The 15,252-nt window shown below is 42.6% G+C and overlaps 1 protein-coding gene across 4 annotated transcripts in view; it reads right to left on the bottom strand.

The window, feature by feature from the left end:
* Positions 1 to 15,252, bottom strand: part of plch2a (phospholipase C, eta 2a) — a 336,349-nt gene that overhangs the window by 15,270 nt on the left and 305,827 nt on the right. For all 4 annotated transcript variants that reach the window (XM_060931507.1, XM_060931509.1, XM_060931506.1 and 1 more), the window contains exons 12-16: positions 10,490 to 10,645; positions 2,765 to 2,863; positions 2,577 to 2,677; positions 2,392 to 2,480; positions 2,027 to 2,209 (exon numbers count right to left, since the gene is read on the bottom strand). In XM_060931507.1, coding sequence (XP_060787490.1) covers positions 2,027 to 2,209; positions 2,392 to 2,480; positions 2,577 to 2,677; positions 2,765 to 2,863; positions 10,490 to 10,645 — 628 coding nt within the window. The remainder of the gene's footprint in view (positions 1 to 2,026; positions 2,210 to 2,391; positions 2,481 to 2,576; positions 2,678 to 2,764; positions 2,864 to 10,489; positions 10,646 to 15,252) is intronic.

Below are 15,252 nucleotides of genomic sequence, written 5' to 3'. Positions count from 1 at the left end.
ACACTGTTGTCCTTTGAAAGCCTCCAGATGAACACTAATGATGTATTTCTGCTGCCAATATAAATACAGAGGGCTGATAGTAAATCTCTTGATTGCAGCTAAACTATATTAGGATTAAGCAGGCCGCTCGAGGACATCATATACAGTAGTATGCTAGTTTCATTTTGGAGATAACTAGGGGGACTGAACATACTGAGACATGGTAATTGGAACACTGCTCAGAAGTATGCAGTTATACGAGCTGATGTGAAATTGCTAGAAAATTATAAGCTGAGCTACATGGAGCGATTCAATACAGTTTTCACTTGTGTATGTGATCAGATTACATAAGCTCTTGTATATCTTTTTGAGTTTTCTTTCAAACAAAATCTCTTTTACGCACGTTCTGTCAGTTCTTTTTTTTAACAGCTTATTTAGCGGCATATTCTGCAAAATACTTTAAAGGAACAGTCCACCGTACTTCCATAATGAAATATGTTCTTCTCTGAATTGAGACGAGCTGCTCCGTACCTCTCTGAGCTTTGTGCGACCTCCCAGTCAGTCAGACGCGCTGTTACTCCTGTTAGCAATGTAGCTAGGCTCAGTATGGCCAATGGTATTTTTTGGGGCTGTAGTTAGATGCGACCAAACTCTTCCACGTTTTTCCTGTTTACATAGGTTTATATGACCAGTGACATGAAACAAAGTTCAGTTACACAAATTGAAACGTGGCGATTTTCTATGCCATGGAAAGTCCGCACTATACCTTCTGCGCGCTTCGACAGCGCATTGATACCTTCACTCGGAGTTGTACCATTTTTTTTAGACAGGGCGGACGGACCAGGGCATTCGCCCGCCTGGCCGTGCCCGACGAGGAGCGCTCTCGGCCGGCTTGGGAGGCAGACGGCAGCCCCTCCTGGAAGTGTGGTTTTACCATGGGCCTCATGTGGAAAAATGACAAAGTCCCAGTTTTACCATGGGGCTCGAGTTGTACCATTTTTTTTAGACAGGGCAGACGGACCAGGGCATTCGCCCACCTGGCCGTGCCCGAAGAGGAGTGAAGGTATCAATGCGCTGTCGAAGCGCGCAGAAGGTGTTAGTACGCCTGTCATTATAGTGCGGACTTTCCATAGCATAGAAAATCACTACGTTTCAATTTGTGTAACTGAACTTTGTTTCATGTCACTGGTCATATAAACCTATGTAAACAGGAAAAACGCAGAAGAGTTTGGTCGCATCTAACTACAGCCCCAAAAAATACCATTGGCCATACTGAGCCTAGCTACATTGCTAACAGGAGTAACAGCGCGTCTGACTGACTGGGAGGTCGCACAAAGCTCAGAGAGGTACGGAGCAGCTCGTCTCAATTCAGAGAAGAACATATTTCATTATGGAAGTACGGTGGACTGTTCCTTTAAAGGGGATATATTATTATTTATTAATAAAACTTATTTTTTCCTTGCTTGTACGCATACATTTAGGAATGTGGCTTGTCTACCAACTCACAAACTCTAAAATAAGGCACCCAATCAGTTTCTTTTTTGCTACCTATTTCAGAAAACATGTGCTTCAGCAAGCTGTTCAGATTTGGCTCCCTTTTCTATGTCACAAGCTCATTAGAATTGAGCCAGCCCCCTCATCTGAATATCTCCGCTTGAGAACTGCCTTTGCAAATAAATATTCATGAGGAAAGTGCTACCTGATTGGCTGGTGGGGTGAGCAGTGGCTCATTATCATTTAAAGGAACAGGCATTCAAATCAGCCGTTTTGACCAGGGCTGTTTAGACAGGGTGAGACTAGAGCTGTGCTGCTTTATCCTTGTGGTATTTTGACCAAACCATGTCACAGACATTTCATTAGGACCTCAGGGAACTGTGTCAACTTGTGGAAAAGGGGTATAATATGTCACCTTTAAGGTGCATTTTTAGATGTACAATACATATGAATGTTTCTATATGAATCAACGACTTTTATTTACAACCGTTATCTTTTGGCTTTCTCTAGTCTTCATCCAAACCTCATCTTTAACCCTGGCCTACTTGCATACCCAGGTGGCATCCGATGTTCCAGAATGGCTGCGGGTTGAAGTTGCTTGAGTCCACCCGGTAGGATGAGGGATAAATTCGCGACAGTTGTCGCTGGTTAAAGCGAACAAACTGGGCTGGCTTCTGCTGTATCAGCTGGTGAGCCTTGGTCTCGCTTAGAGATGATACCAGCCAGCTGCTGCCTCCTAACACAAAAAAAAACAAACAAACCCCCCCACACACACACACACAAAATAAGAGCATGTGTATCATTCAATAGTATGTGCATATTAGAATATTGAGTAGGGTCCATGCCATCTCAAAACACCATATTAAAACAGAATAAGTCACCACTTCGGAAAGTGTGATGTGTTCCTGCCTTGTGTACCTTGGGTTTCAAGATCCTGCATGGCCACAGACTTTGTGTATTTCACCAAATCAGACAGAGCCCTGGACAACTTCATCGTTTTCTTCCTTCTGAGGAAAAGAAATCACAGCCCAAAATGTACAGTGTTAGAACACACACACACCACACACACAGTGTAGACATTCCACAAAGGATTTCAGTCCTACCTGCTGTGATGTAATGGGACTTTTGATGCACTGCTGGAGCTCTCCTGGTCTGTGTCGGTGTCCTCAAAACTGGATGTCTTTTTGAGTTTGCTTGTCTTCTTCTACAACACAATGAACAAGCCGTTAAATACTTTTGATAAGCACCATTACCAATATAAAAAAGTGTGTGTTTGTGTATCTAAACTGACTTTACGTCTGGAGAAGCTGCCCATGAAAGACCTGGCCAGACGTTTATTGGTGCTGGGGCTGGACTCGTCTCCTGTGTCGGTCGTCTCATCTCCCTTCCCCTGGAAACAGGGCAGAGACAAGATGTTCAAGCATCATCTCTCTAGCATCATACATAACAATAAACCATAATTCAGTATTATGTAAATAAAATACAGTGTATTATCGCTTTATGAAATACATAAAATAAACATCACCTCAGTATTACACAAATAAAATAAAATGTATGATCTCTTTATGACACATACAATAAAACATCATGTTAGTATTCTGTAAATAAATTACAGTGTTATCCCATTATGACATATTTATAAAATAAATAGTTGGTTCCATATTATGTAAACAATAACATGGATGTTCATATTGGACGTGTTTATAATTTTTTATTACATTTCTAGAGAAAAAAATGACAGAGCAGTGTTTGCTGCTTTTCTAGCTGAGGGTTAATAGAGAAACCTTTAACTGGCAGAGCTTTTTTTCCTGGTACAACATGACTAGATAGATTCTACTGGAAGTTAAGTTGAGACAATGGAAGTGCAAGTGTGAAGTTTTTGGGAAAATGTTATATCATACAATAAGGCCTTATGCCCAGGTCAGATGGCAGAAAGACACATGCTGCGACCCGCAATTGGTCAGGTGGCGACTAATCGGAGGTGGATGCAGGCGTTTTGCATCAAATCCTTCGTTGTGGTCATACGTATTGCAAGACACAAAGATTTTAAGCTGAATCTGTGCCGATCGCAGGATATTGCAGAGTGAATTCCAGTCAGAAGCAGACGCAGCTAGACGCAGGTTGATGCAGCGCACAGAAAACCTTTAAAAAATACAAGGCCATAAGACTGCTCGCAGGTTGCTGTAAACTATTTGCAGGTACAGTCTGCGTCTACCTGCGATGCATCGTAGCCATCTCTAAAGACTTGTCTTCCCCTGCGTCAGCCTGCGTCTAGCTGTCACTACCTGATTCCACCTGCAATTGGTCGCTCAAGCATTGCACGACTGCCTGCCTCTACATGCATCAACCTGCTATTTGCACCGATTGGAAGCGAATTGCAGCTGAAATGAGAACAAATCGTGATCCACTTGCATCAACCTGCCTCTATTAAAGACCCTCTGCAATATTCTGTCATTATCTGCATCGTCGTAACTTGATTTTGTTATCACAGGTAGGTGCAAGTAGTTGAAAACTAGTTGCAGCCTGCTGTCTGACCTGGGCATTAGATCAAACCCTTAAAAGTACAGACTCTTGGGATTAAAGTTTGGGAATCTTGTGCTAAACTCTGGCCTCACGGTGGCAGAAGTGGTCTGCAAACTACCACTGTGTTGGTAAAACTGCTGTCAGGGAAGGTTGGACACTGTGCTGTAATACTGGATGAAAATCTAGATAAGGCTGACTCATTAATCTGAAAGATGGGAAGTCATTTGGGAACCCACACACCATCACTTATAGTTCGTGAAGACATGCAATCACACTGATTTAAGACTTTATTACATGTTTGATTACTCAGGTAAGAAGTAGAGACATTGAAGACAGAGTCATAACCCAGATGACCAGAAAAGAAAGACTTTGGCTGAAAATGAGAACATCTTCAATAAACCAGCATGCTGACCCTCTCTGCTTACTGACTGCTGAAAATTACATTTTGAGGTCATTCTAAGCTTATGCCATGGCAGGTGTGTGTTATTACACAGCATGAGGACCAGAAATGCAGCTGTGGCACACAAAAGGTGCAAGAACCACAAAAATGTTTTCATTAAAGAAACCTGGAAGAGTTTTACAACATAAGCCATAGTTCCAGGTAACGCTTTAGTTCCTACTCCAGAATTGGTACTCTATTGTGAACCTGAACCTACGGTAGCATATCCTTCTTGTGGCATGTATTTTACATGAAAATGCTGCACAGCGTGTCATATACAAGTGGTTTAAACATTAATGTTAACTTCAACTGCCCAGTTTTGGTGAACCTGTGCTCACTATAGCCTTAGATTCCTGTTCTTCGCTGACAGAACTCTTAGCCCATCCACCTCAAGGTCTGATGTGTTCTGAGATGCTCATCACGGCTGTAAAGGTTCCTTCTTTCCTGTCAGCTCAGACCAGTTGAGGCCATTCTACTCTGACTTCTCTTGTAAACAAGGTGTTTCAGCCCACAGAACTGATGCTCACTGGATGTTTTTTGTTTGTTTGTTTATTTCCTGCACAGTGAGCTGGCCTAGTGGTTAGCGTGTCCGCCTCTTGTTCGGGAGCTCACGAGTTCTACTCACGGTTTGGTCATACCAAACAAAGACCATCATAAAAATGGTACCTACTGCTGTCTGGCAAGGCACACTGCAATACGGATGTGAGTGGGGAGTCAAACTCTTGTGGTTACCAGAGAACTGGTACCCTACTGTAACCCTAGCTGTATAGGTGAGAGGCCGAGGGCTGTAGAAGCGGATATCGGCGCTGCCCAATGTGCTTTAAGGGCCTGGTTAGTACTGGGTTGGGAGACTGCCTGGGAAGACCAGGTCCTGGCACAGGAGGGACTGACTTTTTTGTGCACCATTCTGTGTAAACTCTAGAGACTTTGGGGGATTTCCCCCTCATTTTCCCCTTAATTTAGTCCTGGCCAATTCTCACCCACAAGACAGCTCTCCCCTATGGCATGACAGCTACCAATTAAGGAAGGAGAAGGCTATTTTTGCTTCCTTCAAGGTACGTGAAGCCAATCAACCACATCTTTTCAAACTGCTGTTCAGGCAACAATCAGGGGTGGCGTAACACAGTGGTTTTCAAAGTGGGGGCCGCCAGGGGGCGCTAGGGGGGCCTCAGAAAGTTGGAGGGATGATAACAAAAAAATTGCGAAAAAAATATACTTTTTAAAAATAATTATTATTAAATATAGTATAATTAGTTTTTTAATCATTATTATAAAATATAATTATTAATAATAATACATCATATTGAAACATTGTTTGCCATGCTCATCTCCCCGATTGCCTGTGACGTTGCGGTTTGCGCCATTTATCAAGCTGCTTTGCTCCTCAAGCTAGCGTATTGCTAGCGCAAAATGGACAGGTTTTTGAAGAAGAGACCGAAGGAACAAACCAACAGCCCTGCTGTGGAGGACACTGCTGCGAAAAAAACTAAGAAGTCCTGGCCAACTAAAATCCCAAAATATGAGGCAGCATACATTAAGTATGGCTTTACAGCCTTACAGAAAAATGGCCATGATTGCCCGAAATGCGTCCTCTGTCTGGAGACCCTGTCAAACGAGTGCTTAAAACCTTCGAAACTTCAGCGTCACTTGGTACAAAAACATCCGACAGATGTCGAAAAAACAGTAGATTTCTTCAGACGCAAAGAAGAGCATTTGGTCAGGCAATCTGCTGCATTCACCCAGCAAGCTACTGTCCCCGAGCGGGCCCTGAAGGCATCATTTTTAGCCTCATACCATATTGCTCATACTAAAAAACCTCACTCAATTGGAGAAGATTTGATTTTACCAGCCACCAAAGACATTGTCTGAGAATTGCTTGGTGAGGATGCTGCCAAAAAATCGATGCTGTCCCACTCTCTGATAACACCATGAGCCGACGGATTGGTGACATGGCTCAAGACGTATCTGCTCAGCTGTTGGAGCAGGTGAGAGCCAGCGAATACTTCGCACTTCAGCTGGATGAGAGCACAGATTTATCCAATGAGGCCCAACTGCTTGTGTACATCAGATTTATTTCACAGGAAAGATTTGTGGAGGAAATACTATTTTGTAAAGCACTTGAAAAAAGAACTACTGGGAAAGACATTTTTCAAGTTTTGGATGATTACATCGAGCCTAACGGATTGGACTGGACCCGTTGTGTGGGGGTGTGTTCGGACAGAGCCGCGGCAATGACCGGGAAGATCAGTGGAGTGACCGCTCTCATTAAGCAGAAGGCCCCGCATGTAGTGGCCACACACTGCATGCTCCATCGCAAGGCACTGGTCGCAAAAAGGATGGATAATGAGTTGAATCAGGCACTACAGGAGGTTATACAGTTTATTGTTCAGTGCGAAAATATTTGTGTTGAAAACATGTTAGTTAATAATATTCTTATGCTAAACAAATGTAACAATTATTGACTATTGAATAAAAGTAAGAGAAAACATTCTAAAAGTTGATGTTTCTTTACATATTTTGTAGCATTGTCTGTGGATTTGCAAAGAGGGTCCCCGGCCAGAAGCTAATGCTGTTTGGGGGGCCTTGGCATGGAAAAGTTTGGGAACCCCTGGCGTAACACACTTGGAGGAATGGAGGATATCTGCCAACTTCCGTATGCATGAGCTTACAGATACCCATAACTGGTAAGTTTCACTTGTGACTGATAGAAGAGAGAGAGCATACCACCACTTCCTCCCGGACAGCATGGCCAATTTTGCTTTCTTGGGCTCCTGGCAGTGTTTGGCTGTGGTCTCATTGGGATTCAAATTCACTCTCTGGATAGGACTAGAGCAAAAACTCTAGAGAGTTTTGTGTGAAAATCCCAGGAGATCATCAGTTTCTCAAATACTCACAAGAGCCTCTTTGGTAACATCAACCACACAACGATCAAAGTCACTGGGATCATATACGAGCGTTGTCCCTATTTTGATCATTGATATGAACATTAACTGATGCTCTGGTCCTGTATCTGTATAATTTTATGCATTGTGCGCCTGCCACATGGCTGATTGTATAGTTGCATGAATGCACAGGTGAACACGTGTTCCGATGAACGTGGCTGGAGAATGTATCTGTCCCTCAATGTTGGTTGATAATGCACACTATTTATTGCACTCAATTTGTCACTCAATTTGTGGCTAAGTGGTTAGGGCTTTGAGGTGCTGATTGAGTACTGACTGAAATCCCAGCACTGCCAAGCCACAACGACTGGGTCTTTGAGCAATCCCTTAACCCTCCTCTTCTTAATCGGAAGCAGCTTTGTATATAAAAGTCAAATAAGAATGTTAATTTAACCATCATTTGCATGCATATTGGATATTAGCTGAAATATTAGCTAAGGATGAGTTATGCAGTGAATAATGGTGCATGTGAGTAGAAGGCTGTAGACATAGGTGGGGTTTACATTAGACCGTATCAGCGGATCATCAGATTAACGTTTTTAAAACGATTAGTGTGCACACAGCAACGCCAATACACGGATACGCTCGGCTCCGCAGGCATCCTGCGCTCCAAATCACTCCGCCCTGAACAGCGAGTGCCCTCTGGAGGGTGCGCACTCCGGCCCTGCACAGCTCACAGAGTGCGTGAGTGAAGTGCACGAGCAGTGATTCGGGACTGAGCCGCTGTGTGTGTGATCTCAGTGCATGTCGGGCATGCGCGTCACTTACCACTTGCAAGTGGAAGGATGGCAAGCCTAAAGACAATCATAACTACACAATGGGCAGTATTTGCATCAGTATTTGCAGTATTTTCATACTTTTATACTCTTTAATGAAAGGTGATACAAGGCGGAAGTCTGCGCCGTTTTTCAGCAGTCGCGTCACATGACCAACGCCAGCGAATCAGGAAGGTGGATGTCACAGTGACGTTGTCCAATGACGACGCCAGCTAGAGCTCAGCACAGCGTATCCGCGTATCCGCGTATTCTCAATGTTTACACAGTACCGGACCAGACACGATCTGGATTGAATACGTGGACCCTGGCGGATTCCTGTTTCCCGGCGTTTCCAGCGTTTTAATGTAAACGGACAGTGCATCCGCGAAGAAAACAAGACAGATATGGTCTAATGTAAACTTGGCCATAGTGGCACTGCTGTCTCTGCTAATAAAACAGGACCACTGAAGTTTAGGTGCTTTACATGCATCTTTTAAAATATATTCTAAATAGCTGATTGTATTGATGTGTTTTAACCAGGCTTGTAGTTCTCGAGTCCGACTCGCGCCTTAATTTTAAGGACTCGTGACTTGACTTGGACTTGAGCACTGATGACTCGGACTTGGACTCGGACTCGTGCATTAACTGCATTCGGACTCATAAATTGGAGACGAGGACTCAGATTTTTTCTTTATTTTTTGTAACATGCCATAATAATTTGGCATAAGATATCTCATCTCATTCTCTCTAGCTGCTTTATCCTGTTCTACAGGGTCGCAGGCAAGCTGGAGCCTATCCCAGCTGACTACGGGCGAAAGGCAGGGTACACCCTGGACAAGTCGCCAGGTCATCACAGGGCTGCATAAGATATTTATAACTATATTAATTTTTATACTAATTTAGTGCAAGAGGATGCGCATTCACCTGTTCATACGTCATGTTCAGGAACAAGCTAACGTTAATGGCGCTAAAATGCCTGGAGAGAAGCCCCTAGGATTGTCCGCTTTGCTTATACAGACTTCTCATGCAGTGGGAAAAAAGGCACTGCTATGTGTTCCATATGTAGAAGAATTATCGAGGAGACGACGGGGACGACCTCGAACTTCAATCGTCATTTGGCAAGACTCCAGTAAGAAGTAAGTGACACGCTATGTTCATCACTCTGTTGATGGCAGGATATGCTTGCTGAGCGATGAACTAGCTAGTGTTAACCCTCTCTCGTGTTATTTGCCCTGTTGATAGTGGGCGGGGCTTGCTGAGCGATGAACAAGCTTTTTATCTGTAGCCTATTAACTAAAATGGGGAAGTCGAGCAGTAACGTTAGTCCAACACAGTAGCAGAGACGCTTTCACATAAAGGCAGCAACAGCCACCATCAAATGGTGCGGTTGGAGTCTTGTTCTCGGACTCTTCTTGAAATTTTCTTTAATGACTTGGACTTAACTCAGCTTTGAACACTCGAGACTGGACTTGGACTCGAGGTTTAGTGACTTGATTACAACACTGGTTTTAACTGAATGTGTTACTGAATATAGTTGGAGCAGGGTATTCAGTATTCACCAAAATATACATTAACACCATTTAGCTAGACGCTCTTATCCAGAGCAACATACAACATCTCCAAAGCAGCCTGGGGAGCAGTTCAGGCTTAGGTGCCTTGCTCAAGGGCACTTCAGCCATTCCTACTAGTCCAGGGAATTGAATCAGCAACCTTTTGGTCCCAAAGCTGCTTCTATAACCATTAGCCCATGGCTTCCCCCATTTCAAAGTATATCTGAGACTTTGTATAGCTTCTTTTATTTTATATAACATCAGATTCTGCAGTCGAGAGGAAATGCAAAGCAGAAATGTATCCCAGAGTGGTGTACTTTTCATTCAGGATAGCTCCAGGTCTCTTTAGTTCCTCTTTAGACACTCTGTTACTATATCGGCCAATTATACTGAAATGATATGCTACAGTCTGTTGTTAAATACCTCTGCATCTCGACATCATGGAAACTGAATGCAGAGCAAACCTTTTAAGCCACTGATGAATTTAGGATTGTTAGTCCCACTATAACATGTTTGGGCTAATGCAGTAATTATCTCCTCTGGCAGAGAAAGGTGGTTACTGATCTGCTGGAGAGGGGCCAAAACATATTGGCTGGAGGTCAGTAAATTCCCAGAGAAGAAAACAAAGGACTCATTCCTTGTTCTAGCATGAATGTTATTTTCTGTAATCTTCCATTCAGCAGGGTTTGGCTTTTTTTTTTTTTTATGGCAGCAAGGAGATTTAGAGGTGCTCGACGAATTATTAAAGCACAGACTCCCTGAAAGGAAAAGTAGAATGAAGGCCATGTGAAGCCTCAACTCCCTCACCTTCATGGCTGTCTTTTCATCCCGCTTTGCTGAGGGAGGCAATGCTGCTATCGTGAAGCTGTCTGGGTCCTCACGGTCACGGATCTTCGACTCCTTCATCAGACTATCCAACTTTTTCTTTGCGACATTCTCCACCTGCTTTCGATTCACAGAAGTCTAGATCATAAACAGAGAGAGCAATGATAGATTACCAAAAAAAAGAAAATAAAATGCACACTAGGGATCCTGACCCTAACCCCAGCACTGAAATAACATGTTCACACACCGAACATCCTGAGAAATCAATCCATACAGATCTAGCTAGAATTATTAGCACCCTTCATAAAAATAAGTAAAGACGGTTGTATAAAATAAATTCACAATAATTCAGCTTTACAGCTCAGAACTATTAACTTTTGTTCTACAAACATATCACTCATTAAAGCTACTTAAAGGGGTACCAAATATAATATATACAGTTGCTGATGTGACAAAGTAACGTATTCTTAAGTATTCTATCAAATTTATATACTAGAAAACAACGAAATATCTTGGTAATTGTAAATATAATACTTTATACGCTAAACCGCACAAGAGTTGCCATTTTTAAAAGACCGTGACGTCAGCGCTACCCACTGCACTAGCGGAACTCTCCGAAATAGAGGAGATAAGCGTGTAATCATGGCGTCGGGCGCATCAAGTGAAAACGACAGCTCTGTCAAATCATATGAAGAGATCCCGCAAGACACACTGCAAGCAGGCTATGGCTTAGAAGGGTACCAGTTTGAACCTAGGAGAGGTACTCTCGACTCCGGTGATGAAATAAGAGAAGAAAGCTCGGATGACAGCTCGGATGAGACTGATGCTGACCATGGGCGTGGCGAGCGTGGGGCAGAGCGTCTGTGTGCAGGTGACACGGCGTGGTGCTCGTGCGAAAAATGTAACGTGGAGTTGCTCACGAGTCCAGCAGAATTTATTTGCTGCAATGAGATAGGCGCCACCCGTGGACTTGCGAAATCGTCGCAAGAGGCAGAAACAGGTATTTCACACGTGCTATTCCCAACCTCAATGAGCCAACACAACTGGGCACATACATACGTCATGAGTGTTACGCAGAGAAAATGAACGTGCATTCTGATTGGATAAAATTAATATCATGGCGGGCTGTTCAAACTGCGGAAATAGTTTGCTCGAGCTACTTTCAAAACACTATAACTTTCCAACCTTAGAACAAAAAACTTTTGGAAGTCTTGAATAAGGTTCGTTAATGTGTGTTTTATTGTTATATTTACTCTATATATTGCCCTCTGTTCCCCTTTAAAATAACAATATTTCTTTCAAAAAATCTGCCAAAATTACTGACACCCCCGAAGACTTTTTTAAAAGAAATTTTTGAATACATTAAATTATTTTGCTCTCAGTCTCCAGGAACATTATTGTTGCCTTTAAGCATATCCTGTTTCTCTGTGCCAGAATCAGCAAGAAACTCCAATGCTCAGAACACAAATATGCACTTGCAGCCAACAAATATGGCCAGCACGGACTCCAATCCCCAGCACAACGCTCCACCATCACATTCACAGTCATCAGAAATCTAAATCACACACACTCTGTAAATCTGGACACTCACACAGAACTCTTTGCAATGCAATCGTCAGTGTGCTTATACCTGAACTCACCAAGCTTTGTTTCGTTTGTATCTAGACATTCGGATTTTTGGACTTGACCTCATAATATTGTTTGCTGATCCCCTGACCTGTTGTCTGTCTCTGTTTATGGTTTTTGCTTCACATTTGAATCTGTTTACCAGTGCTTTCAGTAAAAACTCTAAACTCCATTTGCATCCGACGCTGACTCCATCACATTACACGCTATCAAAAATAGGAGTACAGTAGGAGTCCATTTCTGTCCCCCAAGGTATAGTCGACACTAACGTACCCCTAGGGCTTATTATTGGACCTCAAGGTAACTATGTTTAATTTTTGAGGTCCGAAAAGGTACATATATGTTCTCAAGCAGTATATAAAAGGTAAAAATAAGTGCCTTAGAGGGTACTGCCCCAGTAACAAACCATTGTACCCCTAAAGGTACAGTAATGTACTTTATCTTCTGAGAGTACACCCTGGGTTTTATATATATGAGGTTGCACATATGTAAAACCCCTTTGTTCTCCATTACCATGGGGGGAAAAAAAAGAACTTTCTGCACAAAAATTAGGAAATGGATATAAAATACAAATACAAAATATATCCATTAAGGAGCTCAAATATAATTAAGCACAATAACCATAAAAATACAAAAAAAAATCACATCTGAAACAGTGGGAATGTTTGCCAGGATTTGGAACCTTGAACACACTAACCCTACTACACAATGAGGTGATGGAGGGACAAAAAGAGCCCAAATATCACATTTTATAATTTCAGTTTCGTACATTTAGTCGTGAGTTGTTCTCGTGGTCGGGTCATACCAAAGACCATTACAGAAATGGTACCTACTGCCATCTGGTGAGGTATACCACAGTACAGATGCGAGTAGGGAGTCAAACTCTTGCAGTTACCAGAGGACTGGCCCCCCACTGTAACCCTAGGTGAGAGGCCAAGGGCTATCCTTGACTTGCAAGTGATATCAAAGCAAAATAGAAACCCAGATGTCCACCATGTTGGTGGATATACAAATGCGGGATCAAGCAACATTCCATACAAAACGTAGTCACACGTGCACAACTGTCTTTGTTTTTCCACTGCTTTAAGCATTCTTTTAGCTATGCCATATCTTTGTGCTTTATATGGTTGTGGTCACAACAGCACTCGTGACCGTAGCACGTTCCGATTTTTTAGAATTCCGTTCGTGATTCGGAAAGAGGGCAAGGAAACTCTGAGGCTTAGTACGGAGAGGAGACGAGCATGGCTGAACAACATCGGCAGGGCTGATCTAACAGAAGTTAAAACCAAAACAGCTCGTTTGCAGTAATCATTTTATCTCAGGTGAGATTCAAAAGCATTCTCAATAATATCATGGAAGAATTTTATTTCACGTTGCTAGAATTTTGCTAAAAAATGAGCGTTCTCTTGTCGTGGTTCACTCGGTTGTGGTTATAATTTTAACACGTGTATTACCATTTCGCTTCTAGGAGCGCCAGCAAAATTATACGATAGAAACAATCCAGACTGGGCACCCGTTCAGAAAACGGGCTATGTTTCGTCCAAGGTCGGACTTGATTCTTCGGCAGCCAAACCAGATAGAATGCGATATCTGGGTACTCAATGCTCGGTAAAAACGTCTTATTTTCAGAAAAGTCTGACTTTTTGAAATAATATGGCTCAAAAGCACACATATCTGTCTTCTCTTTGTATTGAATCTTCGCTCGACCATTCAAATCGTGGTAATACTGAGAAAATTCAGCATTGTTTACAGACACACTTTCAGCAGCTGCCATCATAGTTGCTTTGTATATCCACCATCATGCTCATGACGTAGCACATTTTGATCATGTGGTTGCAAATCATTTGTAGAAACGGAGATTGGCGCTACCCAGTATACCTTAAGGGCCTGGTTAGAATTGGGACGAGACACTGCCTGGAAAGACCAGGTCCTGGAATGGGAGGGACTTTGATTCTCATTGTCAAATTTCAAACTTGGTGGTTAAACATCGCTTCCATAACAATCAAATGATTGGAAGTCTCATCTCATCTCATTATCTGTAGCCGCTTTATCCTGCTCTACAGGGTCGCAGGCAAGCTGGAGCCTATCCCAGCTGACTACGGGCGAAAGGCGGGGTACACCCTGGACAAGTCGCCAGGTCATCACAGGGCCGACACATAGACACAGACAACCATTCACACTCACATTCACACCTACGGTCAATTTAGAGTCACCAGTTAGCCTAACCTGCATGTCTTTGGACTGTGGGGGAAACTGGAGGAAACCCACACAGACACGGGGAGAATATGCAAACTCCACACAGAAAGGCCCTAGCCAGCCACGGGGCTCGAACCCGGACCTTCTTGCTGTGAGGCAAGAAATAAACTTATCTGAGAGCGGCACCCAAATTGCTGTGCCTGATCTTCACCGACTGTCCTTAGAATGGCATTGGTATTGTGAGCTTGTAGTTGATGAGACCAAAAGCAAATGTTTTGTTTTGATCATGCACAAAATGAGTATATTTGACAAAAACAAAAAATGGAATTTTTGGATAAATGCAAGCATGTTGCAGGTGATTTATGAAGAAAACCGGATTAAGCAAGCAATATCATGAGCATTTTGTGTGCATTCATGGCTAGTTTGTATCTCAAAGAGACTCCAGGATGTTACCCTGAACTTCAGATTCGATTAGAGTTTAACACTGATTAAAGTTGAGTGTAAATAGAGTACGCTAATCAGGTATATAAGAATGAACCTTTTTAAAAGGCTCTGTTGCCATCAACTGTGCGAAAGTATACATGAATGCACTCTGGGCGTATTAATTTCTGCACAGTTCCCAGAGGGACTTGATTTCTAGGTTTAGTAAATTGCATGATGGGTGCAAAATGAATTGATTTGCATAAGCACTACCCTGTATTTTGCACCTTTAGACAGAAATTATATATTCATTAAGCTTATATGTGTGTTTTCCTCGTGTGAAAGATGCAGTGCTCTGTAGAACCTGTTAGTAATGTTTGCTTGCATGTTTGTCTTGTACTGATAAATTCAATTGCCTTTTCATCTTATCCAAAGTCTATGCAATTCTCATGTTTACTTAAATGAGGAAGGTGGATTGGATACACTAAATTGCCTGAAATGAG

The sequence above is a fragment of the Neoarius graeffei genome, chromosome 10, assembly GCF_027579695.1.
Source record: "Neoarius graeffei isolate fNeoGra1 chromosome 10, fNeoGra1.pri, whole genome shotgun sequence".
NCBI classification, from domain to species: Eukaryota; Metazoa; Chordata; class Actinopteri; order Siluriformes; family Ariidae; genus Neoarius; species Neoarius graeffei.
The sequence above is the reverse complement of the archived record's forward strand: the minus strand, read 5'-3'. Positions and strand labels throughout refer to the sequence as shown.